Here is a 25,790-nt window from a genome sequence, read left to right on the forward strand (position 1 = left end):
CTTTTCCCATCTGTGAATACAATGCTCCTGGGAGGAATTGAGGGAGACTCTGGAGGTCTAGCAGCCTTCAAAGTGTCCTGATTTGCCCTAGTAGACAGCAGGCTGCTGCTGGATCAGACACACATGTCTCCCAAGGACCTCATGAATTCTTAGAGGTAGCGTGGTCAAAGTTCATACTAAGGAAAACACGGCTGCCTTACTGCTTCTTACTCAGCAGCCACCCCACCGGCCCTGTGCCAAAAGCATTGTATGTTGATGCTGTAACTGTCATTTCTCTTTCCATTTCCTCCTGCTTTCGGCCCATGCCCTGCATCTTAGGAGGCAGAATCCAGGCCTCCTGTGCTCCTAAGTTGTCATCATCCAGTGACACGAAGGCCTGCCTTTGTATTTACGTGCAGCATCTGCCCTGGGACCAGACCAGTTAAACTCTACCTGAAACACCAGCCTCTCATTCCACTGCCTGCTGGAAAGGAGGTCATGGGGAATTTAGGATCCTCCTGAGCCTGGTAACTGGGGGCTGGGCAAGGGGCTCCTCCCTCCATGACGGAGAGAATCCCATGTAGCTACTGCCCAATAAAACACATGGGATTTGGCTCAGGTGTTCCCAGGAAAGCCAGGGAGCCTGGGACCTGGAAAATACCTGGGTGTCTTTTGAAGTTGTTTCTGGTTGGATTCTTTTCTCTACTATAAAGGTAGTATTTGTTCATAATAGAATACAGTATGTGAAAGTACATAACAGAGTATAGAAAAGGAAAAAATTGGCCAGGTATGGTGGTTCATGCCTGTAATCCCAGCACTTTGGGAGGCCGAGGCGGGCGGATCACCTGAGGTCAGGAGTTCGAGACCAGCCTGGCCAACATGGTGAAACCCGTCTCTACTAAAAATACAAAAAAAAAAAAAGAAAGAAAGAAAAGAAAAATAGCTGGGCATGGTGGCGCATGCCTCTAATCCCAGCTACTTGGGAGGCTGAGGCAGGAGAATCGTTTGAACCCAGGAGGTGGAGTTTGCAGTGAGCTGAGACTGCGCCACTGCACTCCAGCCTGGGAGACAGAGCAAGCGTCTGTCTCGACAAAAAAAAAAAAAAAAAAGGGAAAAATCACTCCAATCATCCCAAGTCTCAGCTCCTACTCTTTTGCTATATGTCCTTCAAACCAGCTATATATTTATTTTGCTGAATTGATGCTGGTTTTATCTTGTGTATCTTGCTTTTTTTCATTTAATGTTTTTCCATCCAGTGAACACACCCTAATTTACCATTCCCCTCTTCTTGAACATGAGATTGTCTCTAGGGTATCTCTTGCAAATAGGATAATTGTCAATGATGTAACGGGTCTCTATGCAACTTGCAAAAGTGATCAGTCTTGGTGTCCTCCTCATCCTAATTTTTGGTTCCAAGCAACAGAAACCAATGCTGGCAGATTTCAGCAGAAAAGGAAAATCAGATGCAGAAGATAGACAGGAACAAGGGAGGCAAGACAGCACGAATCACAATGGAAGCATGCTGCAGATCTTCTCTGATGAGAAGCCAGGGCTACCCCTCCCCACCCCAACACCAGACCCTCCAGTAAAACTGCAGTGGCCCACACCCCCTTGTCACCAGAGCCCACAGCTCTACGATGGGCAGCACAGATACTGCTGCTCATAAACCTGAATGCCTCACCCAGTTCTACACTAGAAGACATTTCCTACCTTTTCTGATTCTTCCCACCACCAGCTCCCAATTCAAAATCTTGATCAAAAAAGATGAAATGTATAAATAATACTATTTATAATGACATCAAAATATCAAGTACTTAAGAAGAAATCTAATAAAAGATGCACAACACCCAACACACACACACACACACACACTCACACACACACACACCTGCAATTAAATTAAGGACAATCTAAATAAACAGAGGTCTATATCATGCCCATGAATTGAATGACTCTGTTAGTAAAAGTGTCAATTCCCTCAAAATTGATCTATAGATCCAATACAATCCCAATCAAAATTCCAGCATTGTTTGTGTGCACACGTGTAAGTTGATTCTGAAATGTTTATGGAGCCCCAAGGGCCAGGAGTAGCCAGGGCAACCGTAAAAGAGAAGTGGGTTGGAGGATTTAGCCCGCCAGATATCAAGAATTCGTAGCGTACAGCTTCCATGATGCTTCTGGGGTAAGGACTGAAAAAGAGACCAGTGGAACGGGATAGAAAGTCCAGAAACAAGAGATTTGTGTTAAGTGAGCAGATTTTAGCTGTTCCGTTCACAAAAAAAAGTAACTATGTGAGATGACAGGTATGTTAAACTGATTCACTATGGCAACCATTTTACTATGTATATGTATCTTATAACATCATGCTGTCAAGTTTATTTCAAAAATAAATTTTACATAAAATCTTAGCAGTGTTATTCATAATAGACAAAAAGTGGGAAAATTCTATTTTTTTAAAGTACAGAAACTTTATTCCTCAAAGGGGAAATAGGTTAATAAGAAGAAGAAGAAGAAGAATTAAGGCCAGGTGTGGTGGCTCATGCCTGTAATCCCAGCACTTTGGGAGGCCAAGGCCAAAGGATTACTTGAGCCCAGGAGTTTGAGACCAGCCTGGGCAACATAGTGAGACCCCATGTTTACAAAAATTAAAAAATTAGCTGGGTGACATGACAAGTGCCTATAGTCCCAGCTACTTGGGAGGTGAAGGCAGGAGGATTGTTTGAGACCAGGAGGTCAAGGCTACAGTAAGGTATGATCGTGCCACTGCACTCCAGCATGGGCAACAGAGCAAGACCCTGTATCTAGGGGAAAAAAAATGATTAAGCCTTGTGAAAGAGAAATGAAAACAGCATCCACACATAAACTTGTACCTCTGTGTTCATTGGCAGCATTGTCCACAGTAACCAAAGGTAGAAACCATCCTAAGGCCCACTGACCGATGAATGGATAAACAAAATGTGGTCTATCAATACGATTGATAGTATTCAACCATAAAGAGGAATGAACCATGGACACATGCCACATGTGGGCCTTGAAAACGTGATGCTAAGTGGAAAAAGCCAGATGCAAGAGGCCGCATAGCATATGATTCCGTCTGTTGGAAATGTCCAGAAAAGGCAGATCCACAGAGAAAGATTAGTGGTTGCCAGGGGCTGGGGAAAAGGGGGAAGAAAAGGGTGAATAGCTACAAATGGGTACAGGGTTTCTTTGGCGGATGATGAAAATGTTCTCAGATGGTGATGGTGGCTGTCCAACATAACAAAATCCATCGAACTATATACTCTAAACGAGTGAACTTTACGGTATGTAAATTATTTTTCAATAAAGTTGTTTTAAAAAAATAAAAAGGTGAACCCTGCCATTTCTAGGTGCTTTGTAGTTTACCGTTTTTCTCCTTGCATTTTGGAGTCAGAGTGAGAAGGCATCTCAGCTCTACCACAGCTGAATGATGTGGTGGGCTTCGGTTTCCTCATCTGTAAAATGGGGATAAAGGGCCTCTCCTTGGAGTTGCCATGAAGATTGAATTAGATGCCCTCTGTGAAGATGCGGGGCAGGTGGACAGCACAGTAAGCATCTCGGGGGGCCACGCCATCACCGCCAGCAAGACTCACCAGTATCTGCCCAGAGAACAGCCGGGGTCTAGGGAGCAGCCAGGGTCTAGGGAGAAGGGCTGCTTCCCTGTGGAGGCTCCTAACTTTCCCATCTCCTCCCTGTTTCTCCCCTGCCCACCCCCTACTCCTGGAAGTGTGACTCACTGCCTCCTCCCGCGACTCCCCTACATTGCATCTCCCCAGTTACTGTCCTTATCTCTCATCTCTTCTTTCCAAACAGCCTCTGTCTAGCACCTTGGAGCTCGCATGGGAATTCATGGGTGGGTGGATTCCAAGCTTGGCTTCATCAGATGACAACTAAAAGGCAGAGGCCTGGGGGGGCAAGGGAGCTCCAGGATCTGTCTCCCTTTGGAGAAGCCCAGGTTCACCTTCCCAGCAAGCCGCTCCGGCCCCACGCCCCTGGCCCTCAATAACCTTCAGTGGCTCCCTTCTTGCAGCTATAATTCCCCTCTTGGGATGCTACGAAAGGGATTCCAGAGATTTTTTTTTCAATAACTCAAAAGGGATGGAGTAAACAATATATGTGCCCAGGACAAGGCAGCTAAGGGAAGGCCTCAGGCTTCCTTTGCCTTTGCCTGGAAGTATACCAACCCGCAGCCCGGAGGGCCAGCAGAGAACCAATGCTCAGAGCTTGGGGGCCCAAGGAATGCTTTCCAGGCTGGCGGTCCCAGGAGCCCCCTCTCCCTTCCCTATAGCAAGATACTAAGAGCAGAGGCTGGCCTGGCAGGCCGTGTCGAGGCCCTGAGCTCACATGGCCTTGGCAGCTTCTTGACAGTCGTGTCTTTTTGTTTCCAGCAGTGACACTCACTGACCCACACCTTTGGCCAGCGTCCCTTGTGACTGCCCCCTCCCGCTTGAGCAGAATGGCTCCTATTACACAATGGGTGCCAGGAACCTGGCCAGTCCATCCAGAGACAGGGCAGAGCCCTGGGCTACCGACCCTCTGGGGCCAGCAGAAACCCTCCCTATGGCTCTGCCTCTCATCCTGGCATTGACACTTGTGCCCTTAATTAAAGTGCTTCTTTTTTAAATCAACATTTCTACTCCTTTTGCAGAGTAAGAGAAAGAAGAGTTAGGGGAGAAGAAAGAAGGAAGGATTCATGCGGTTATTTTTTTTTTTCATGTAAAAGTTTGTTCCGTGATTTAAATCTCATGTCCACAAACAGCTCAGGAGAAGTCAGCATAGAGAAGCAAGCTGACAGATTATAAAGTCATTTGTAAAATCCTCTTTCTGCATATAAACTGAAATGTGTAATTAATTCCACATACTGCGTGTGGCACATGGCCTTCATCCTGCATAAGAACAAATACATGAATGAATAAATTGAGCGGGCCTTGACACTCGCCAGGCCCTGTGCTAAATGCTTTCTACATATTACCTTAATTACTCCTCACCGTGGCCTTGCGAAGAAAACGATCACAGCCCGTTTTACAGATGGGGACAGAGATTTGTCCAAGGCCACACAACTAGTGGCAGATGTAGGTCTGTATGTGACATTCTTGTTCAGTTTCATAAATGTGGCTGCCACCTGCCTGAAATTTTGAGAAAAAAAAAGTGGTTTGGCTTTGCATGAATTCTTGAAAAAGTAGATTTTTATCTTGATCAGCTTCTAAGCAAGATGGATTTATTCTGACAGTGTCCATGACATGGCTACAGACCATCACCGCTGCCAATGTTGTGAACCTGAACAAGGCACCTGGTTTCTCTGTGCCTCGGTTTCCTTACCATTAAACGCATTTCCCTGAGATTAAGTGTGTGAAACTATAAGTTGGCTGGAGGAAACACCTCATAGAAGTGAGAAGATGAGGATGGGTGGTGAGTGAAGGCTTTTTCTCCAAACCCTACAGGAGATGGACCTCAAAGCAAATGGCCATGCTTCCCTTAGACTGGGTGAACTGGTGCTGCTCAGCGCTAGAAGTGTATCTAGAAGCATGGGAACCAATGCAGCCCCCTCCACCCTAGGGCACATAACCTGTCTGTCTCCCATAGGATAGCAGGGACAGCTCTCTAAGTCAGGATTCAGCAAGATGGTCCAGGAGGGGCCTAAGGATTCCTCTGACTTATCCAAGCCTGGGGAGGCAACACAACCTAGCCTGGGTCTCAGGGGGCCCCAATCATGCCCTGAACCTCATGAGCCCAGGCAGGCATCCTGTTGGTTAAGGTCGGCCTCAGGGTCGAGGGATGCACTAGATTCTTTATCTTAAAGTGACCCTCAGGAAAAAAAAAATAAAAGGTAGCTATAGGCAGTTTCTGGACGTTTTCCTATTTGTTAAGCACCTTCTTGCTCCGAGCTTTCCAGCCACAGTGCACTGGACGCCATCGGAAGGCTGCAGCTGCTATTTGGTGCTTTACCACTGCTGAGAAGGTGGAATGGTCACGGCCCGGTTCTGTCACTTTCTTCAGCCGGACAGTCGCCCTATTACAGATTCCAGTAGGGCCGAGCACACTCCTTCCTGCCCGTCTTTACAGATGAACATGCTATCGCTCCAGCAGTACAACCCGCCTTATTGCGTAAAAAAGCAGCCCCTATCTACCCGCAGGGAAGGAGTATGTTCGGCACCACAGCTGGACTGGCGCTCGAGTTCAGCGTCCTGGGAGGTCTGCATGCGCTCCGGAACCGTAATGCGCGCTTTTTCTAAGCCTTACGGTAAACGCGGACGCAGGGCAACCACGTGGCGGTGGAACCGAGGCCCGGCGGGAATGCGCGGAATGCGCGGCGCGGCCTCGCGCGGTTCCCGAGCCACGGCCCAGGGTCCGGCGGCGCGCGCTCTCGCCTCCTCCCCTCACCTCTCCCAGCCGCACCCCGGCCCTGGCCCTGCCACCCAGAACTCGCTGGGCAAGTCGTGCCCCGCGTGAACACCCAGAAGGGGCTTGGGGACCGAGCGCGGCCCATCAGTCCCTCAGACCCTGAGAACCCAGAATTCCCTAAGGGGTCCGAATCCGAGTCCTGCCCCCAGCCCTTAAGGCACGGGCTCCAGGGACCCCAGGGGAAGGGCGCGGGGCATTAGGTACGCAACCCGTTTCCCCGCACCTGGAAAAAAAAACTCCCTTTCCCTCCCCTCCCCTGCTTGTTGAGTGTCCGGATAACCAGAACTCTAAGGCGCCCCGTAATAACGACCACGCTGTCCCTCCACCCACCCCCAAGTGCCAAAGCGAGGGATGGAAGCGCTTTCAAGCGTTCCAAGGGCATTGAGGAGCGAGCTGGAGAGGCGCGGGGATGCGGGGTCCTCCCCGCAGTCTTCCGGAAAGGGCGGGGGAGGGCGCGGCAAGTTCCGGAGTGGGGCATGCCGTGGGAGCCCACGAGGGCCTCAGCGCGGATCCTCCGCCGGAAAACCGGCTCCCGCGAGCCGCCGCCGCAGGTTTCCTAGGCCCCGCGAGTCCCGCAGCGAAGCCCTGCGTCTCCGTCCGACGCGGGGGTCTGCTCCGCCTCGGGTGGGCCGCGGCCAGGCCTGACTGCGGGGGAGAGGGCCGAACGTGACCTCCGAGGTCACCCCCAGCCAGCTTTCTCTCCTGTGGTCGGAAGTGGTTTTCTTCTCGATCTGGGCGCCTACTCCCCACCACTTGATCTGAGAGGGGCTGGGGCCAGCCGGAAGGCCAGGGAGTCCCTGGTGGATTTGGGGGTTCATATTGCTCAGGGTACCAGGCGATGCGTTTTGAGGGGCGGGAGTCGAGGAATTAGAATCGCCTTTAACCCTCAAGAGTTGCGCCTTCAGCCTCGGGATCCCAGATGCTTCGTTGGAGCCAGGGCCGCCCCCCTACCTGTTGGGTTTGCGTATTAACTCCAGCGCACACCTTGCCGGCAGCCTTCGGAGCTAGGGGAGGGGTCTCGTTTCCCCGCGGCCCGCCGGACAGACGACTGGGGCACGGGAGGGGCGGTGGCAGGGTGGTCTGTGTGTGGCTGAAACTAATTGATCTGGAGCGGAAACGCACGTCTGCGGTTGGGGCGATGGGGGGGGGGGTGCGGCTGTCCATGTGCCGAGCGTGTGGCTGTCTCGGGTGGGCACTGGGGCTGGAGTTCGCCCCGGCCCACCTCGCAGTTTTGGGGCGCCCGGGATCGGCGCTACGTAAGCGAAGCAGAGCTGCCATAGCACGTGGGCCGCCACGCGCACCCCAAAAGCAAGCAGTGTGGGGGGAAGGGGAGCTCGAGCGCCTTCGGAGCCCAGGGGCCGGCTTTCGGAAGCGTTTTCCCGGGCGACTTAAGGGCTTAACAATGGAAAACTCGCGGAGCCTGAGCCAAGTCCTTTCAAGTCGCCGCCAGGTATGCGGCTGCAGGTGACCCCACCTGGGTGCGCCCGCCCGCCAGCCGCCCTGGTGGAAAAGCGGGTGCGGGAGGTCGCTGGCGAAAGGTCGGGACTGGTCCCTGCACCACCCGCCCCCAACCCAAGCCCCGAGCTCCGCGGCGCGCAGCCGCGCTGAGTCCCGGGGTCTGCGTCGCGGCGCGCCGGTTCCTGAATGAACGCGCTCCCTTCCCCCGCCTGAATGAAGGTTCCCACAGCCAGGGACGGTGGCGAACACGCGCCTGCAGCGGAATTCGCTTTCTCCTGACCGACCATCCGCCCAGGCCGCGGTCACCGGGGCGGGGGCCAGGGGGCGAGGAAAGCGTGAAGGTGATTTCAGTTAATTTTGGATTTTCTTTCAAACAACGTGGTTACCCTCCCGACTGGGCCACTTGCCCTTTGTCTCCAAGTGGTCACCAAGAAATAAGAACAGAGCACTTTAAATGAGCCCAGAATCCGCAGTTCCTGCTTCGTGGTGGGTTTTAAGAAGACAGTGTAAAGTAAAACTGCAACAGAAAAGTTTTTTAAAGTTGCTTTTCTCTTTGGAAAAAATAAAATCAAAATGCTTTCTCTGCGCTTCTTGAAGCAATGACCCTCAAAAGCCCAGAGGTATTGGCCCCCTCGGGGGACCCGGGGGCCGCCAAGCAGGGTTCCCCCAGGTGGGGGCTGGGCAGCTGGCGCTCCCCGCCGAGGCCCAAATTCCAGCGCCTCCCCCGCGGGTTCCTGGACGGCTCTTTACGCTCGCTAACCGGGCTTGCAATTTTGCGCTCGTCCCTGAGCCGGGAAATCAACGAAGTTCCTAGTCAAGATCTGCCCGGTCCGCCTAGTAACAGCGCTGCGCCCCCATTGGCTCATGCTAATTCCAGTTTCCTCTGTCTTGCGCCCGGGATGTGGGGGTGAAGCTCCCTCCTGGACCCAGAGCCGGTTTTGCCGGAGTGGGCGAGCCTCTTTATGCCCTGCTGCCCCTAGCCGACTTCGGCCCGCTTCGCGCCTCGGGCTGGGCCAGGGCGCACGCGGGGCTCGGGGCCCCTCGCCCCCCGGGATGGGAGAGGCCGGGTGATAGCTCCGGGCCCTATAAATCATCCAGGCGGCCGCCGGGTCGGGATTTTATGAATGAAAAAGCAGCTGGGCCGCCCTCGTGCGCGGGCTGATGCTCTGAGGCATGGCTATGCGGGGGCCAACGCGATTGTGGGTGCTCGGGGAGTGGGGTGGGCACGACCGTAGGTGCTCCCTGCTGGGGCAACCCATCGCTCCCCATGCGGAATCTGGGGGTAATTACCCCCCAGGACCCGGAATATTAGTAATCCTAATTCCCGGCGGGGGAGGGGGCGCGGGAGGAATTCACCCTGAAAGGTGGGGGGGTGGGGGGGGGGTCGCATCTTGCTGTGAGCACCGTGGCGAAGGGGAGAGGGCTTTTTCTATCCGTTTTCTTTGAGCTTTTACTGTTAAGAGGATACGGTGGTTTGATGACACTAAACTATATTCAAAAGGAAGTAAATGAACAGTTTTCTTAATTTGGGGCAGGTACTGTAAAAATAAAAACAAAAGTTAAGACAGTAAAATGTCCTTTTATTTTTTAACGCACCAAAGAGACAGAACCTGTAATTTTAAAAACTGTGTATTTTAATTTACATCTGCTTAAGTTTGCGATAATATTGGGGACCCTCTCATGTAACCACGAACACCTATCGATTTTGCTGAAAATCAGATCAGTACACTCGTTTGTTTAATTGATAATTGTTCTGAATTATGCCGGCTCCTGCCAGCCCCCTCACGCTCACGAATTCAATCCCAGGGCAAATTCTAAAGGTGAAGGGACGTCTACACCCCCAACAAAACCAATTAGGAACCTTCCGGTGGTCTTGTCCCAGGCAGAGGGGACTAATATTTCCAGCAATTTAATTTCTTTTTTAATTAAAAAAAATGAGTCAGAATGGAGATCACTGTTTCTCAGCTTTCCATTCAGAGGTGTGTTTCTCCCGGTTAAATTGCCGGCACGGGAAGGGAGGGGGTGCAGTTGGGGACCCCCGCAAGGACCGACTGGTCAAGGTAGGAAGGCAGCCCGAAGAGTCTCCAGGCTAGAAGGACAAGATGAAGGAAATGCTGGCCACCATCTTGGGCTGCTGCTGGAATTTTCGGGCATTTATTTTATTTTATTTTTTGAGCGAGCGCATGCTAAGCTGAAATCCCTTTAACTTTTAGGGTTACCCCCTTGGGCATTTGCAACGACGCCACTGTGCGCCGGAATGAAACTTGCACAGGGGTTGTGTGCCCGGTCCTCCCCGTCCATGCATGCTAAATTAGTTATTGCAATTTACACGTGTTAATGAAAATGAAAGAAGATGCAGTCGCTGAGATTCTTTGGCCGTCTGTCCGCCCGTGGGTGCCCTCGTGGCGTTCTTGGAAATGCGCCCATTCTGCCGGCTTGGATATGGGGTGTCGCCGCGCCCCGGTCACCCCTTCTCGTGGTCTCCCCAGGCTGCGTGTGGCCTGCCGGCCTTCCTAGTTGTCCCCTACTGCAGAGCCACCTCCACCTCACCCCCTAAATCCCGGGGGACCCACTCGAGGCGGACGGGGCCTCCTGCACCCCTCTTCCCTGGCGGGGAGAAAGGCTGCATCGGGGCGATTTGCATTTCTATGAAAACCGGACTACAGGGGCAACTCCGCCGCAGGGCAGGCGCGGCGCCTCAGGGATGGCTTTTGGGCTCTGCCCCTCGCTGCTCCCGGCGTTTGGCGCCCGCGCCCCCTCCCCCTGCGCCCGCCCCCGCCCCCCTCCCGCTCCCATTCTCTGCCCGGCTTTGATCTCTGCTTAACAACAGTAACGTCACACGGACTACAGGGGAGTTTTGTTGAAGTTGCAAAGTCCTGGAGCCTCCAGAGGGCTGTCGGCGCAGTAGCAGCGAGCAGCAGAGTCCGCACGCTCCGGCGAGGGGCAGAAGAGCGCGAGGGAGCGCGGGGCAGCAGAAGCGAGAGCCGAGCGCGGACCCAGCCAGGACCCACAGCCCTCCCCAGCTGCCCAGGAAGAGCCCCAGCCATGGAACACCAGCTCCTGTGCTGCGAAGTGGAAACCATCCGCCGCGCGTACCCCGATGCCAACCTCCTCAACGACCGGGTGCTGCGGGCCATGCTGAAGGCGGAGGAGACCTGCGCGCCCTCGGTGTCCTACTTCAAATGTGTGCAGAAGGAGGTCCTGCCGTCCATGCGGAAGATCGTCGCCACCTGGATGCTGGAGGTGCGGGGCTTCGGGCGGCTCTCTTAAGACTTCCCTGCAACTTGTTGCCCAGACCCACGTTTCTTTGCTACTCACCCCCCTCCCTTCTCTCCCGCTAGAACTTTGAAGTTTGCCGTGGTGTTGCTAGGGATCCGTATTTTCAAAATAAAAATTGTGGGTATTTTCTGAAGGAGGAAGGGGTGGGGGTGGGGGTGCTAGAAGTTGCGTTTCGTGGGAGGGGAGAAGGGGGTCGGGGAGGGGTGCCTTCGGGAGAAGCCAGTGCCAGAGGCACCCCAATGGGCCCGAAGGTGCGGGCTGGCAGGCTGGGTGCGCTTTGTGTCCCCCGCCTGCGCCCCAGCCCGGCTGCGCCTCAGCGGCCGGGAGCCGCCAACTCCGGGGGGAGGGGGCATAGATTTGATTTTTAAATTAATATCCATGGACACGTATGCAAGGGCCGCTCGTGCCAGTATTATGCGCCATCTTTGCTCTTTTATTGCAAAGCAAAAGTGTTTATTAATAATTGGGGGCAGGGTGGGGGCGGGGAGCGGCCGCCGGGCGCTGGGGCCGCAGCTAGGGGCCGCGCGGCTGCCGGGAGCCCGCGGGAGGGGCGCAGGGACGCGGCATGGGTAGTTTTGGGGGGACCCCGCTAGGGAAGGGGGGGCCTTTGTTCAAGCAGCGAGTCCCGGGGCGCCCCGAACGGGCAGCCTGGGCCGGAGAGCACGGCGAGCTGCAAGGTCGCGTGGCCCCCAAGACGCCAGGGCTTGATCCCCGTCTGCAGGGATATCGGCTTGGAGGACCTTCTCCGAGCGAGCCGGGGGCCTGGGAGCACATTTTCAGACCTTCGGTGGGCGCCTGAGGGGCCCGCAAGTATTTTTAAATAATTTTTGAAAGTGCGGTGTGGTGCCCTTGCGAGAGGGAAACGCCGCCCGCGCCCAGGGGGAAGGGGGGGGCCCGGAGTTTGAATTCCTGGGGCTCCCCCCGGAGCCTGTAACGAACTCCCAACCCCCGGCCTGGGTAAAGGGTCGCCCGAGGGTCATTTTCAGGGTTTTTTTATGCACTTAGTTATTTTTTTAATATTTTTAAATATTTTTTGAAAAGATGACGTCTGGGGAAATGCGGCGCGGCGGCCTGGGACGCCACCTTTGTGTCTCGCAGGCGCGGCGCCCAACCCCGCGGCCCGTTCCGCGGCCCCGCACCCCAGTGGGTGTCGACCCCCAGTCAGAGGGACCACGGAGCTCCAGGGCGGGCCAGGGTCCCGGGGGCCGGCAGCCCGCGCCGCCGCGCACGCCGCCCAGCTGTGCCCGCTCCCGCCCCCACCGTGCCAGCCTCGCGGGGACTTTCCCTTTCAGTTTCGGGGAGGGTGGCTACTGGGGACGCGCGGGGGAGGGGGCTCATCACGGGAAGCTCCTGCCGCCCCCAGCCCCGACCCCTCGGCGCCCTCCCAACCTGGCGGCCCTGCCAAGCGCGATGGGGGGTGCGGGGGCGTGCGGGGGGGCGGCGCGACCTGGCGGCGGCGGTCACGGGCCCCGTGCCTCCGTAGGTCTGCGAGGAACAGAAGTGCGAGGAGGAGGTCTTCCCGCTGGCCATGAACTACCTGGACCGCTTCCTGTCGCTGGAGCCCGTGAAAAAGAGCCGCCTTCAGCTGCTGGGGGCCACTTGCATGTTCGTGGCCTCTAAGATGAAGGAGACCATCCCCCTGACGGCCGAGAAGCTGTGCATCTACACCGACAACTCCATCCGGCCCGAGGAGCTGCTGGTAACCACTGGACCCCGCCGCCCCCCGCCCCCCGCGAGCCGCACGCAGGACCACGGGGCCGGGGAAGGTGCAGGCGGTGGCGGCCGGCCCGCCTCTGACAAATCTGCTCCTCCGAGGGAGGGCGGCCCCACCGCCGGGCGTCCCTGTCCGGGGAGCGGGCGGGATCCTAGCCGCCCCCGTCCCGCCGCCCTGTGTGCGCTTGCCTGCGACTCCCACCGCGTTCGCGCCCCGCGGTGTGGCCGAAAAGTGGGCGGCGCGCGCCCTCCAGCGGCTGCACTAGGAGCGCCGCGCTCGGCGCTGAGCCTCCAGTTCCAGGTGGTGGGAGGTCTTTTTGTTTCCACTTGCAGTCTTTTCACACGGCGGGCGCCTTTTCTGTTTTGATCTGGGATTGCGTGTTGCCCCAGCTCCCTTGACTCCCCAGCATTCGCCAGCCCTCCCCTCCAACATCCAGGACCGCACGAGACGCAGGGGCCAGTGCTCTGAGCCGGAGGTGCGGCGTGGCCCGGCCCCCGTGCTGCCGGCTTCCCCGCGCCCCCGGGCCGGCCCGCACCTCCCCTGATGGCCGCTCACCCTGTGTTCGCAGCAAATGGAGCTGCTCCTGGTGAACAAGCTCAAGTGGAACCTGGCCGCCATGACCCCGCACGATTTCATTGAACACTTCCTCTCCAAAATGCCAGAGGCGGAGGAGAACAAACAGATCATCCGCAAACACGCGCAGACCTTCGTTGCCCTCTGTGCCACAGGTAGGGCAGGCCCGGCAGCCCCCGGCCTCCCCTTGAGAGCCGGCTCCTTAGGTGACCCTGGCCGGCTTCTTGCTCTCCACCTGGGTGCTGTCTGGGAAGATGTCCCCAGACCCCCTCCTGCGCTGGAGAGCGCTCTTCCAACTCTGGTGAGCAGAGGCCCTGGATTGTTTGTCGCGCTGGATGGAGGGGGATTTGCTCCCTCACGGCCACCATGCAGTACCTTGGGCATTGGTGTGGACGGCTCAGCCTGCCTGTGTCCCGTTACTCTGGCCTCGTCCTTCAGGCCAGGCAGCCTGTGGCCACTCCATGCTGAAAGGGGTTTACCTTGGCCACAGGGCCGCCTCCTTTCTCCACCCACCTCCAGCCCTTCTTGTGTCCTTAAGGAGCCTGAGCTGCAGAGGCCCCCTCCTGGCCTCTCCCAGGCTGGGCCACCTGCCAGAGGCGCCTCCAGGGGCGGGGAGAGCTGTCGGCCTGCCTGCACCACGTGCTCTGGGCCGCCGAGTGCAGGGGTGTCCAGCAGAGGAGCTCGGCTGCCTGAGGCCCTGCCAGGGGTGCCGCCAGCCAGCCGGGCTCAGCTGAGCCCTGAGGGGGCGCTTCAGAGCACTCTCAGCTTGGGCCGCCACCGTGGGCAGCAGAAGCACCCAGTCCTCACTTCCCCTGGCATGGCCCCAGAGGCCCCTCCCTGACATGGCCTTGGCCCCAGAACCCAGTGGGGACAGACTCGAACATACACAGTGTGCCGCCTCCTGCTGTCCCCAGCCCTGCCTCTGACCCCCCTGTGACCGCCTCCTTCCCTGGCCCAGGAGGCCTGGTTACCTTCATGGGGGGTCATGGCCCCATCCCACCCAGCTCTGCTGTGGCCCACCTTTGGTCAAGCCTCAGTTCTCACATCTGTTTGGGGGCTCACTCTGGGTGACCTAGGCCACAAGGCCCATGGGGCATCAAAGAGGCAGTAGCATCTTCTCCCCTGCCCAGAGGGCAGAGCCCCCCAAGCCTACTTCAGAGCTCCCTTCTGACACCGGTAGCCCGCAGCCGGTATTCCAGAATGGTTTCTGGTTTAGGCGTGAGGCCTCCCCCACCTCCTCCACCTGCTTGGGGCATGAACCCCTCCCCCACATGTTTCCAAGCGAGTCCCCAAGGTGGGCAGATGAAGATGCCAAGGATGTCGACCAGTCTGGATGGGTCTGGGGTGGGGGGGCATGTGGCAGACAGGGAGGCATTCTCTGGCTGGTGCTCCTCAGAGGAGAGAGGCCTCCGGAGACTCCAGACAGCCTTTTATGGAGCTGAAAGTGGCTTCAGAGAAATGCAAAGTTTCCTGGAGAGAACGTGGGGCGTGGTTCTTGCACAGCCTCCCTACAGAGTGGCTCCAGCGGCGGAGCTCCCCTCCCAGGACCCCTGGGTGCTAGTGGGAGGCAGTGGGCAGGTGCAGATTCTCGTCCTTCCCACTACTGCACACCCTTTGTCTGCGAAGGCGCCCCCAGCGGTGGGTGAAGGAGGAGGGACACTTGAGGACCCAGCTGTGCACGTGCTCTCAGTGACTGTGGAGTCCACTCCAGGGTGGGTCCCAAGGGAGGGGCAGGAGACCAGGGGACCCACCCCTGCAAAGTGCTCCAGGTCCTGACCCGTGGCCACCCCATGGAACGTAACTGAGCAGCCAGTGCCTTGGTCCTGCTGGACATCTGTGGAGACAAGAGTGACTTACGGCTGCTTAAAGTCAGAAACAGGTTGAAAGAGGTGGAGGCGTGGGAAAGAGTCTAGGAAGGTGTTTTTGCCCTCCACGTGGCAAGGGTTACATTTAAAGGTGATGCTGGGTGTTCTCCCTGCACTAGGCATCCCTGGCCCCAGGTCCCCAGCAGGTGTGCACATGCTGCATACACTCACGCATGGGGGTTTCAGGGCAGGTGCGCCCTTGGCTCCGCGGGAGGCCAGGTGAGGAACGTCCAGTGCCGAGGAGCTTCCGGGACAGCTGTCACTTCCCTTTACAACCAGGCAGCGGATAGGGTCAAATCCTGGAGCTTTGGTGTCTAATTCTGGGTGGCTCCTAATCTAAACACAGACAGCACCACACACTGGGGTGGGGGCACGAGCTTCTGAAACAACGTGGCCCCAGTGACTCCACGCTGTGTGTGCCCCTGGAGACGGGGGGAGGTGCACAAGGTGCGGGGCCAGCTAGAACCTGTCGCTCCCTGCAGAAGCGGTTTCTGTGTGCGGTTCTGATTTGCCTCAATGAGAAGGTTTTCATTCATGGCTCCCGGCTCTCAGACTGGGTGGAACTGCTCCCATTTAAAGGGGAAAAGAGGTGGCTCGGCTCGTTAAGGATTTCTTTTTCTAAGTTGTTACGGTGCCCAGCAGCCGGCTTTGTCTCCCCTTCAGGGTGGCTGCCTTTCTTCCCAGCCCCTCGCCGGCGGCCCTCTCTCTTTAACAAGGCCGAAGTTGTTTATTCTCTCGGGATGAAGTCTCGGATGGGCCGCCACACCCCTGGCGGCCCGTGGGGGCCCCTCTCCCTTTGTGCCTGGGTCGGCTCCCATTCAGCTCCCCCGACCCCCCTTGTTCCCGGGCGCTCAGTGGCGCGAGATGAGGCGATGGGGCCGACAAACATGCCACACTCATCCCTGCCGACGTCCGGCTCCCAGCCCAGGGCCCCTGGTTCCTGTGCAGAATTCCTCGTGGGTGTGACAAAAGGCTGCCCCCAGGCTCTGCTGGGGTGGGGGCCAGGCCGAGAGGCACATCCCACACTGGCCCACCTGTCCACGGTAGGTGCATGACTGCCCTGAGGAGGGGAGGCCGGCATTCCCCGCCACAAACCAGGACGTAATTGGTGGCTTTGCTCTCTGTGGAAAGAGCCAGTCTGCTGTTTGTCTAGGAGGTCAGTCACAGAGGCCCCGAGACGCCCACTACTGCAGCCTGGCAGGCGGATGAGCCCAGTATCTGGCAGTGACCAGAGGGAGTTTTGTGCAGACCACAAAGGCTGATGGGCCGCCCTAGGTTGGTGTCCCTCTTGGAAGTGGGCCCAGATGTGCGGGACAGTCCCCAGGAAGCCCCAGGTGAGGGCACTGGTGCCTTCTTGGGAAAGCTGCTCCCTCCTGGGGCCCGGCTCCCGGCCCAGTCCTCCAGGGGTGTCCCATGGTGACTGGTGCTAGGAACCCCACACCGCTTCCCTTACTTGGGAAGTCACTGGAATTGTTGGGCTACATCAGACGGCCCAGAAAAGTGTTTTTGTCATCGGCCAGAAATAGGAGAGTTGTGAGTAGAGGGCCCGGGTGGAGTTGGGGTGTACTTGGTCTGTGCTCTGAAGGTCACTGTGACAGTCATGGTCCCATGGTAAGGGGCATGGGTTGCTGGAAGAGCTCTTCCTTCCCGAGTGAGCCAAGCCGGGCTCTCCTGGCGCCAGGGCCTGAGCCGCAGCCACACCATCACAGCCGCCCTGAAGGCTGCCGGCCAGGGCTTGCCCCTCAAGGGACACAGGGAATGGCTTCATCAGTACTCTGCAGCCCCGTGGCCTGGCCCGGGTGGAGGCCTAGGCGTCAGCCATGCGATGTCCCTTCAGAATATGACTTGTCTGCAATCCCTGCTGCTGGGGGGTGGCAGGTACTTGGGGTTAGAGTTAGGGTCATAGAAGCGACATCTCTACATCCTCATATTTGCGTCATCTAATTTTGTTTTTGTGAATACGTGATAACATTCACAAGGCTCAAGATGCTAAAAGGATGAGAAGGCAGTGATGTCCCTGTCACCTGTCCTGTGTCTTCCCGTGGCTTTCTCTTTCCTTGGTTATGTTTGAGTCAACAGTGGGGCTGACGTTCCAGGAGGGTCCGTGGGCCAGGCTCTTGCTCTCCGAGTGCCCAGGGATGGCTGGAGGCTGGGGAGGGCCTGGATGTGGAGCCTCAGATACCGAGTGCTTCCCTTCAGGCCGGGCCGCTTGCTCAGAGCCAGCACACAGGGATGCCCGGATCACGGGGGCCCTGAGAGGGTCCCCTGCTCACAGCCTCCTTCCCTCTCTCCTTCTGCCTCAGATGTGAAGTTCATTTCCAATCCGCCCTCCATGGTGGCAGCGGGGAGCGTGGTGGCCGCAGTGCAAGGCCTGAACCTGAGGAGCCCCAACAACTTCCTGTCCTACTACCGCCTCACACGCTTCCTCTCCAGAGTGATCAAGTGTGACCCGGTAAGTGAGGGTGATGTCCGAGGCAGCCTTGCCAGGGCTTACAGGGGGAGACACCTAGTGCCACGGAAATGCCGAGGCTGGTGCCAAGGCCCCCAAGGGTGACAAGGTTGGGGCTGGGGCTGGGGCTGGGCCCCTCGGACCCCAGGCCACGGACTGACAGGGCACCGGCTTCTTCCACTGCTCCTAGAACTCGCTGACCGGCTGGGAGGTCCTCACAGGCTTCTCACGTCCCCTGGGGCTTCCAGGAGCCGTAGAGTTCTGGGCGAAGCGTCCGGGACGGAGGCCCCAGGCGGCCCCAGCCAATGGTCCGTGTGGTGATGGTGTGTGGGGTTAGGCCCAGGCGAGCTTTGTTTGGGCCACAATGTGCGTGGCCAATAAATGGATGCTTGAAAAGGGCTCCTGTGAGGTCCGAGACACCGGACAACGGGCGGATAGAGACAGCCTTGTTGTTTACGGCCTCTTTGAGAGGCTGCTGCTGTTAAACCCTGGGATGACTGTGTCTTTCTTCTTAAAAATGCCATTGTTTTATTCCCGAGTCTTTTCTTAAAGAAAGAATTAAAATGACAATCAAAAGGGTTTGTGGCATTTACCAAATTAGACCAGAGAGGTGGCCGGGTCAGCCGCCGGCCCCGCGGTGTGTGAGGGAGTGACCGCCTGACCCCAGCTTGGGGCCGGGTGGGCCTGCGAGACCCGTTTTGGCTCTGGCCTGGGCTGCCTCTTGGTGGTCTACCCTCGAGCCTCCCGGGGACTCCGCACGGGTCTCAGCAGATGCTAGCTAGGGTCCACCTGCCTGTCCCCTGCCTAGTGGTGCCTCTGTCCCGGGGACACCGGGAGTAGCGGCTGCCCAGCCCATGTGTGTCTCGGAAGAGGAAGAAGCGTTTTTGCCGCGGGACACCGAAGTTGGCAGGGGCCTCCCTTCTGTGTTCTCGGCCATGGCCTCCCTTGCACCCTGCCCCGTGTTATCCTTTGGGGGTGGTGAGGTGTCCTCGCCCGCTGTAGGGCGGAGGCCAGCAGCCCGCAGCTCTCTCAGGAAAATGGCTCAGAAACACCATCGAGGCCTCCAGAAGCCCAGCAAAGAGAAAGCCCCTCCATCAAAATGAAACTCGCGTCTGCACTTTTCATTTCGAACTCCACGCCCTGAGTGAAAACCGCTTCCCCGCCAGGGGTGACTGCCCTGGGATGTTGCTGTCTTTGGGCAGTTGTGGGAAGTTGGGCGCTGGCCCTTATTTGAGTAGAGACCATCTTAACTAGATTGGAGGCACACATCTCACAGCTGACACACGGGGTGAAGTTACCCGAGGCGGAGTCCACTCTGCCTGATCAGCTAGTGACCAACGTAGCTGAGCCCAGACTCAGAAAAACCGTCCACAGCAGAGGCCCCTGCATTTTCTAGGGCGTGTTCTAGAATTTTCTTTGGTGGGTGGAATGTCCATCCGTGCAAATCGGGTGCGCAGTGCCACACACCAGTGACTTTTCGCGGAGGAGCCTGCCGCCTTTTTGGAGCTTCTGGCTGTGGGAGAACAGCTTTGTCCACCGGGGTAGCCTTGCAGGCAGCTGTGGGGCCGGAGGAATGAAGGAAGGTCCTGGAGTCTAGCTGCATGTGTGACCCTGGAGTGGGTCATGGGCGAGGGACGGGCCGCAGGTGAAGAATCCCTGGATGGAGCTGCCAGGCCCCTGGGGCTGAGAATTGAAGCTGGCTGGTGTTTTAGGTTGAACGTCAGGAGTCTTGGATCTCACCCCAGGCCTCTGGCCTCAGTTTCCCCATCTGTACAGTGGGACTGTTTGTGCTGCCAGCCCGGCCAGCTTCATTTGCCATGATGAGAATTTATCTGAAGGGCGGGAGAGGAAAGCCCTCCCTATAAAGGTACAGGCGCTAAAATGTCATGACCTCAGGGGTCCACCTAAAAGTCCTTCTGGCCTGGGTCATCGCCTGTCGTGCTATGCCTTTGTCCAGCCCCTTCTGGTTGGGAGTTAAGTGGCACCTGTGTGGCACGTGGTGGGGCTGTGGCCCAGCCCTGCTCCTTGTGGAAGGTCTGTTTCCTGGGCTGCCTAGAGACTTGGCTTGAAGCCCTAGTGTGGCTTCCTGGCAGTTGGGACACACACAGCCCCAACACATGGAGCCGGTTCTCCATCCAGAAGCCCCCGGGCAGTAAGCAGCCACTTCAGGCTGCCTGGGACTTGCCCGTGGTGGAGCCTAGGAGAGGCCCCTGGCTGGGCGCGGCGTTCCAGATTTCATGGCTGCTCTTTCCCACTGACAGTGTGGCATGGACGCTGCCAAGGGAGTCTGGAGCCCCAGAGGGTGGAGGTGCAGGACTTCCAGGAGCGTCCGTCGCACTCCACCTGAGGGCGAGCACCTCCGTGGCCCAGTGGGTGGATGCATGCTGTGCCAGGCTGATGGCTGGCCCCGAGGCACAGGCCTGAGCGGGAGAGGATGGAGGGGAGGGATCAATGGTCCAGGTCCCCCTGGCCCTCCCAGCATTCATCCTCAGTCATGCACGGCCCAAGGCTTCGACAGCCATTGATCATGGAAGGCCAGGTTCACCTCAAGGGCTGCCACATGGAGAGGTTAAGTCTGAAAAGGCTGAAAAGGCAGGGTTCAAAGGGCCTCCTGTCCAGATCAGATGGCACTGAATTCCCCAGGGAGCTGGCACGGCCAGTGGGAACAGGAGGTGAAGGCGCTGTTGGACATGGGGACGGGCAGGGGGTGTGCAGGGTGGGTGGGCTAGCATCTGGTGTCTTGTGGCTCCAGAGACCAGGTGGGAGGTGGAGGCGTTTGGTCCTGAGTGTCCTGACAGGTGATGGCAGCTCCCACATCTCGCTCAGGTTCAGAGGAGGCAGCATGGGCCAAGGGACAGTTTTTGGCTTATTCTTGCTCTTATAAAGGCTTCCAGGTCATGGCACCTGGGAAGGGGCCCTCGCTGCAGGCCCCTTCTAAGGACCCCCTCTTCCCGCCTCTCCCCACTCTCTCTCTCTCAGGACTGCCTCCGGGCCTGCCAGGAGCAGATCGAAGCCCTGCTGGAGTCAAGCCTGCGCCAGGCCCAGCAGAACATGGACCCCAAGGCCGCCGAGGAGGAGGAAGAGGAGGAGGAGGAGGTGGACCTGGCTTGCACACCCACCGACGTGCGGGACGTGGACATCTGAGGGCGCCAGGCAGGCGGGCGCCACCGCCACCCGCAGCGAGGGCGGAGCCGGCCCCAGGTGCTCCCCTGACAGTCCCTCCTCTCCGGAGCATTTTGATACCAGAAGGGAAAGCTTCATTCTCCTTGTTGTTGGTTGTTTTTTCCTTTGCTCTTTCTCCCTTCCATCTCTGACTTAAGCAAAAGAAAAAGATTACCCAAAAACTGTCTTTAAAAGAGAGAGAGAAAAAAAAATAGTATTTGCATAACCCTGAGCGGTGGGGGAGGAGGGTTGTGCTACAGATGATAGAGGATTTTATACCCCAATAATCAACTCGTTTTTATATTAATGTACTTGTTTCTCTGTTGTAAGAATAGGCATTAACACAAAGGAGGCGTCTCGGGAGAGGATTAGGTTCCATCCTTTACGTGTTTAAAAAAAAGCATAAAAACATTTTAAAAACATAGAAAAATTCAGCAAACCATTTTTAAAGTAGAAGAGGGTTTTAGGTAGAAAAACGTATTCTTGTGCTTTTCCTGATAAAGCACAGCTGTAGTGGGGTTCTAGGCATCTCTGTACTTTGCTTGCTCATATGCATGTAGTCACTTTATAAGTCATTGTATGTTATTGTATTCCATAGGTAGATGTGTAACCTCTTCACCTTATTCATGGCTGAAGTCACCTCTTGGTTACAGTAGCGTAGCGTGCCCGTGTGCATGTCCTTTGCGCCTGTGACCACCACCCCAACAAACCATCCAGTGACAAACCATCCAGTGGAGGTTTGTCGGGCACCAGCCAGCGTAGCAGGGTCGGGAAAGGCCACCTGTCCCACTCCTACAATACGCTACTATAAAGAGAAGACGAAATAGTGACATAATATATTCTATTTTTATACTCTTCCTATTTTTGTAGTGACCTGTTTATGAGATGCTGGTTTTCTACCCAACGGCCCTGCAGCCAGCTCACGTCCAGGTTCAACCCACAGCTACTTGGTTTGTGTTCTTCTCCATATTCTAAAACCATTCCATTTCCAAGCACTTTCAGTCCAATAGGTGTAGGAAATAGCGCTGTTTTTGTTGTGTGTGCAGGGAGGGCAGTTTTCTAATGGAATGGTTTGGGAATATCCATGTACTTGTGTGCAAGCAGGACTTTGAGGCAAGTGTGGGCCACTGTGGTGGCAGTGGAGGTGGGGTGTTTGGGAGGCTGCGTGCCAGTCAAGAAGAAAAAGGTTTGCATTCTCACATTGCCAGGATGATAAGTTCCTTTCCTTTTCTTTAAAGAAGTTGAAGTTTAGGAATCCTTTGGTGCCAACTGGTGTTTGAAAATAGGGACCTCAGAGGTTTACCTAGAGAACAGGTGGTTTTTAAGGGTTATCTTAGATGTTTCACACCGGAAGGTTTTTAAACACTAAAATATATAATTTATAGTTAAGGCTAAAAAGTATATTTATTGCAGAGGATGTTCATAAGGCCAGTATGATTTATAAATGCAATCTCCCCTTGATTTAAACACACACACACACACACACACACAAACCTTCTGCCTTTGATGTTACAGATTTAATACAGTTTATTTTTAAAGATAGATCCTTTTATAGGTGAGAAAAAAAACAATCTAGAAGAAAAAAACCACACAAAGACATTGATTCAGCCTGTTTGGCGTTTCCCAAAGTCATCTGATTGGACAGGCATGGGTGTCACAAGGAAAATTAGGGTACTCGACGTAAGTTCGGGTCCGTAGTATTCTTATCCCCTGCCCCTTCCTTTAAAAAACTTAGTGACAAAATAGACAATTTGCACATCTTGGCTATGTAATTCTTGTAATTTTTATTTAGGAAGTGTTGAAGGGAGGTGGCAAGAGTGTGGAGGCCGACGTGTGAGGGAGGACAGGCGGGAGGAGGTGTGAGGAGGAGGCTCCCGAGGGGAAGGGGCGGTGCCCACACCAGGGACAGGCCGCAGCTCCATTTTCTTATTGCGCTGCTACCGTTGACTTCCAGGCACGGTTTGGAAATAATTCACATCGCTTCTGTGTATCTCTTTCACATTGTTTGCTGCTATTGGAGGATCAGTTTTTTGTTTTACAATGTCATATACTGCCATGTACTAGTTTTAGTTTTCTCTTAGAACATTGTGTTACAGATGCCTTTTTTGTAGTTTGTTTTTTTTTTTATGTGATCAATTTTGACTTAATGTGATTACTGCTCTATTCCAAAAAGGTTGCTGTTTCACAATACCTCATGCTTCACTTAGCCATGGTGGACCCAGCGGGCAGGTTCTGCCTGCTTTGGCGGGCAGACACGCGGGCGCGATCCCACACAGGCTGGCGGGGGCCCACACAGGCTGGCGGGGGCCGGCCCCGAGGCCGCGTGCGTGAGAACCGCGCCGGTGTCCCCGGAGACCAGGCTGTGTCCCTCTTCTCTTCCCTGCGCCTGTGATGCTGGGCACTTCATCTGATCGGGGGCGTAGCATCATAGTAGTTTTTACAGCTGTGTTATTCTTTGCGTGTAGCTATGGAAGTTGCATAATTATTATTATTATTATTATAACAAGTGTGTCTTACGTGCCACCACGGCGTTGTACCTGTAGGACTCTCATTCGGGATGATTGGAATAGCTTCTGGAATTTGTTCAAGTTTTGGGTATGTTTAATCTGTTATGTACTAGTGTTCTGTTTGTTATTGTTTTGTTAATTACAGCATAATGCTAATTTAAAGAGACTCCAAATCTCAATGAAGCCAGCTCACAGTGCTGTGTGCCCGGGTCACCTAGCAAGCTGCCGAACCAAAAGAATTTGCACCCCGCTGCGGGCCCGCGTGGCTGGGGCCCTGCCCTGGCAGGGTCATCCTGTGCTCGGAGGCCATCTCGGGCACAGGCCCACCCCGCCCCACCCCTCCAGAACACGGCTCACGCTTACCTCAACCATCGTGGCTGCGGCGTCTGTCTGAACCACGCGGGGGCCTTGAGGGACGCTTTGTCTGTCGTGATGGGGCAAGGGCACAAGTCCTGGATGTTGTGTGTATCGAAAGGCCAAAGGCTGGTGGCAAGTGCACGGGGCACAGCGGAGTCTGTCCTGTGACGCGCAAGTCTGAGGGTCTGGGCGGCGGGCGGCTGGGTCTGTGCGTTTCTGGTTGCACCGCGGCGCTTCCCAGCACCAACATGTAACCGGCATGTTTCCAGCAGAAGACAAAAAGACAAACATGAAAGTCTAGAAATAAAACTGGTAAAACCCCAGCATGGTGCCTGCCTCTTTGCTTCCTGGGCTGGCCGTGAGCCAGGGACGCGTGTCCTGGTGCCCTAGAACCAGGGCAGGGTAGCAGGCTCGGCGGATGCGGGAGGCCGCAGCCTGTCGTGTGTGCTGTGGGAAGTTCAGCAGCATCCTGACCTCCATCCCTGGGATGACAAGTCACGCCACCCACCGTGACAACCAAGAATGTCTCCTGACACTGCCACATCCCCGGGGGTGGGGACAGAATCCAGCCAGGAGCAGGCACACCCCTCCCAACTGGGAGGAAGCCCTCAGCACAGGTGTGTGAGGTAGGAGGCGGTGTCCTGTCCCCGGGAGGCTCCAGAGAATAATTTGCAGGCTGCCTGGCTGGGTGAGCCCACCTCCAACCACGCGAGACAACAGCTCCAGCCTGGGTGACGTGAGCGGTGCCCATTGATGGGGAACATCTTCCCCCCCTTCCTTGCCCCACCAGTTTGTCTTCCCGGGTTATTTGCAGATAGGAAAATAAATAAAGCCGGCATCCGTTAACCCTCTTCTGGCGCAAACTGCTGTTTGCTCTGGATGAATCACGGTCCTTTGGCGACGCCAGGCTCCGGGAGAGCAAAGCACCATGTCAGGGCCATGATCCAGGGTGGCCTTTCACTGGGATCGTGGGGACCTGGAGGCCGCCTTATAGGACACCCATGACGCCCACCTCTGGATTTCAGGTGCACGTGACTGGACTTAACTTCAAACCCCGGGGTGGAGGCAGGTAGCGGGAGTGCCCTGGGAAGGTGTCCGTGGACCTTGGTCACTGCTCCTGAACCCATCTGTGAGGCTGGTTTGTCCTCATCCCAAGCTAAGTGGAAGCTCAGGTCCCACGCCACCGATGGGTGCTACTTGTCAGCTGCAGGTTGAATCTCCGTGGCCTTTATGAAGCACCTGCTGTCTACCCTTCCTGCCTTGTAGAGCACTCCTCCCAGGGCTCACAGTGGGGCCGGGGTGGTCGGTGTGTTGGCTCCACAGGCGCCTGCCCTGGGAGGAAGGTGGGGTGTGGAGGGAAACGCTTGGCCCCTATAGGTCTCCACCAGCCTCTCCCCTGAGGGTGGGGGCTCCGGGAGCCTTCCTCGAGGGAGTCCTATATTGAGTGCGTGGGGGAGCCTGCAGGGTGCCCCTGACAGGTCACATCAGAAAGAGCTCAAAAGACAGTCGGAGCCAGAGGTGACACTGGTGGCCACTCGGGTGGCTCACAAGGCCCAGCTCCTCCTTGCTCCTGGGCAAATTACTCTGAAGGCAGGGACCAGGTCTGCACCATTGCGGCTGTCCAGTTCCAGGCAATGGCCAGGTCCTGTGTCAGGGCTGAGGTCCTGGGGAAGCCATGTCCCCACCCCCGGCCTGCAGCTGGGTTTACATTCATCCCCCGAGAGCACATGGGTGTAGCAGAAGGCCTGTGCAGAGAGCTCCGAGCATCGCACAGGGCACCTTTGGTTGTTTCACAGAGCAGGCAAGGGAGCCATCGGATCCTGTTAGGTTTGAGCAAGGATGTGGGGAAGAAGCTGGAGAGCCACTTTGCTGTGCAGGGAGAGGAGCACATGGGTCTAGGGATCTACTTTAGTGTTTGGAAGGTTTTTTAAGATGAAAGAGGGATGTGTAGGCTGATAGGTCTGGCAGAGCCAAAAGGCAGCGACATGTCTACTGGGAGAGATAGAGCCGAGCGCGGGGCTCAGGCA

The 25,790-nt window shown here is 56.2% G+C and overlaps 1 protein-coding gene and 1 long non-coding RNA gene across 2 annotated transcripts in view; one reads left to right on the forward strand and one right to left on the reverse strand.

The window, feature by feature from the left end:
* LOC129525585 (uncharacterized) overlaps positions 1-7,461 on the reverse strand; it is a 36,664-nt gene extending 29,203 nt beyond the window's left edge. Inside the window, exons 1-2 of the long non-coding RNA XR_008669981.2 lie at positions 7,351-7,461; positions 4,986-5,123 (exon numbers count right to left, since the gene is read on the reverse strand). This is a non-coding gene — a long non-coding RNA (uncharacterized lncRNA). The remainder of the gene's footprint in view (positions 1-4,985; positions 5,124-7,350) is intronic.
* A 2,509-nt stretch (positions 7,462-9,970) lies between these two features.
* Positions 9,971-24,086, forward strand: CCND1 (cyclin D1). Its single transcript, XM_031015921.3, has 5 exons — positions 9,971-11,100; positions 12,620-12,835; positions 13,419-13,578; positions 17,592-17,740; positions 20,717-24,086. The coding sequence occupies exons 1-5, from the start codon at positions 10,903-10,905 to the stop codon at positions 20,879-20,881; spliced, it is 888 nt and encodes a 295-aa protein (XP_030871781.1). The 5' UTR covers positions 9,971-10,902; the 3' UTR covers positions 20,882-24,086.
* The last annotated feature ends 1,704 nt before the right edge of the window (positions 24,087-25,790 follow it).

Source organism: Gorilla gorilla, chromosome 9 (assembly GCF_029281585.2).
Source record: "Gorilla gorilla gorilla isolate KB3781 chromosome 9, NHGRI_mGorGor1-v2.1_pri, whole genome shotgun sequence".
Lineage (NCBI taxonomy): Eukaryota > Metazoa > Chordata > Mammalia > Primates > Hominidae > Gorilla > Gorilla gorilla.

Bases quoted from the DNA above. Each gene is read 5' to 3' on its own strand.
- CCND1 (XM_031015921.3), top strand. From the start codon at position 10,903: ATGGAACACCAGCTCCTGTGCTGCGAAGTGGAAACCATCCGCCGCGCG. The intron at 11,101-12,619 runs GTGCGGGGCTTC...GTGCCTCCGTAG, and splicing joins TCGCCACCTGGATGCTGGAG to GTCTGCGAGGAACAGAAGTG. The intron at 13,579-17,591 runs GTAGGGCAGGCC...CTTCTGCCTCAG, and splicing joins CGTTGCCCTCTGTGCCACAG to ATGTGAAGTTCATTTCCAAT.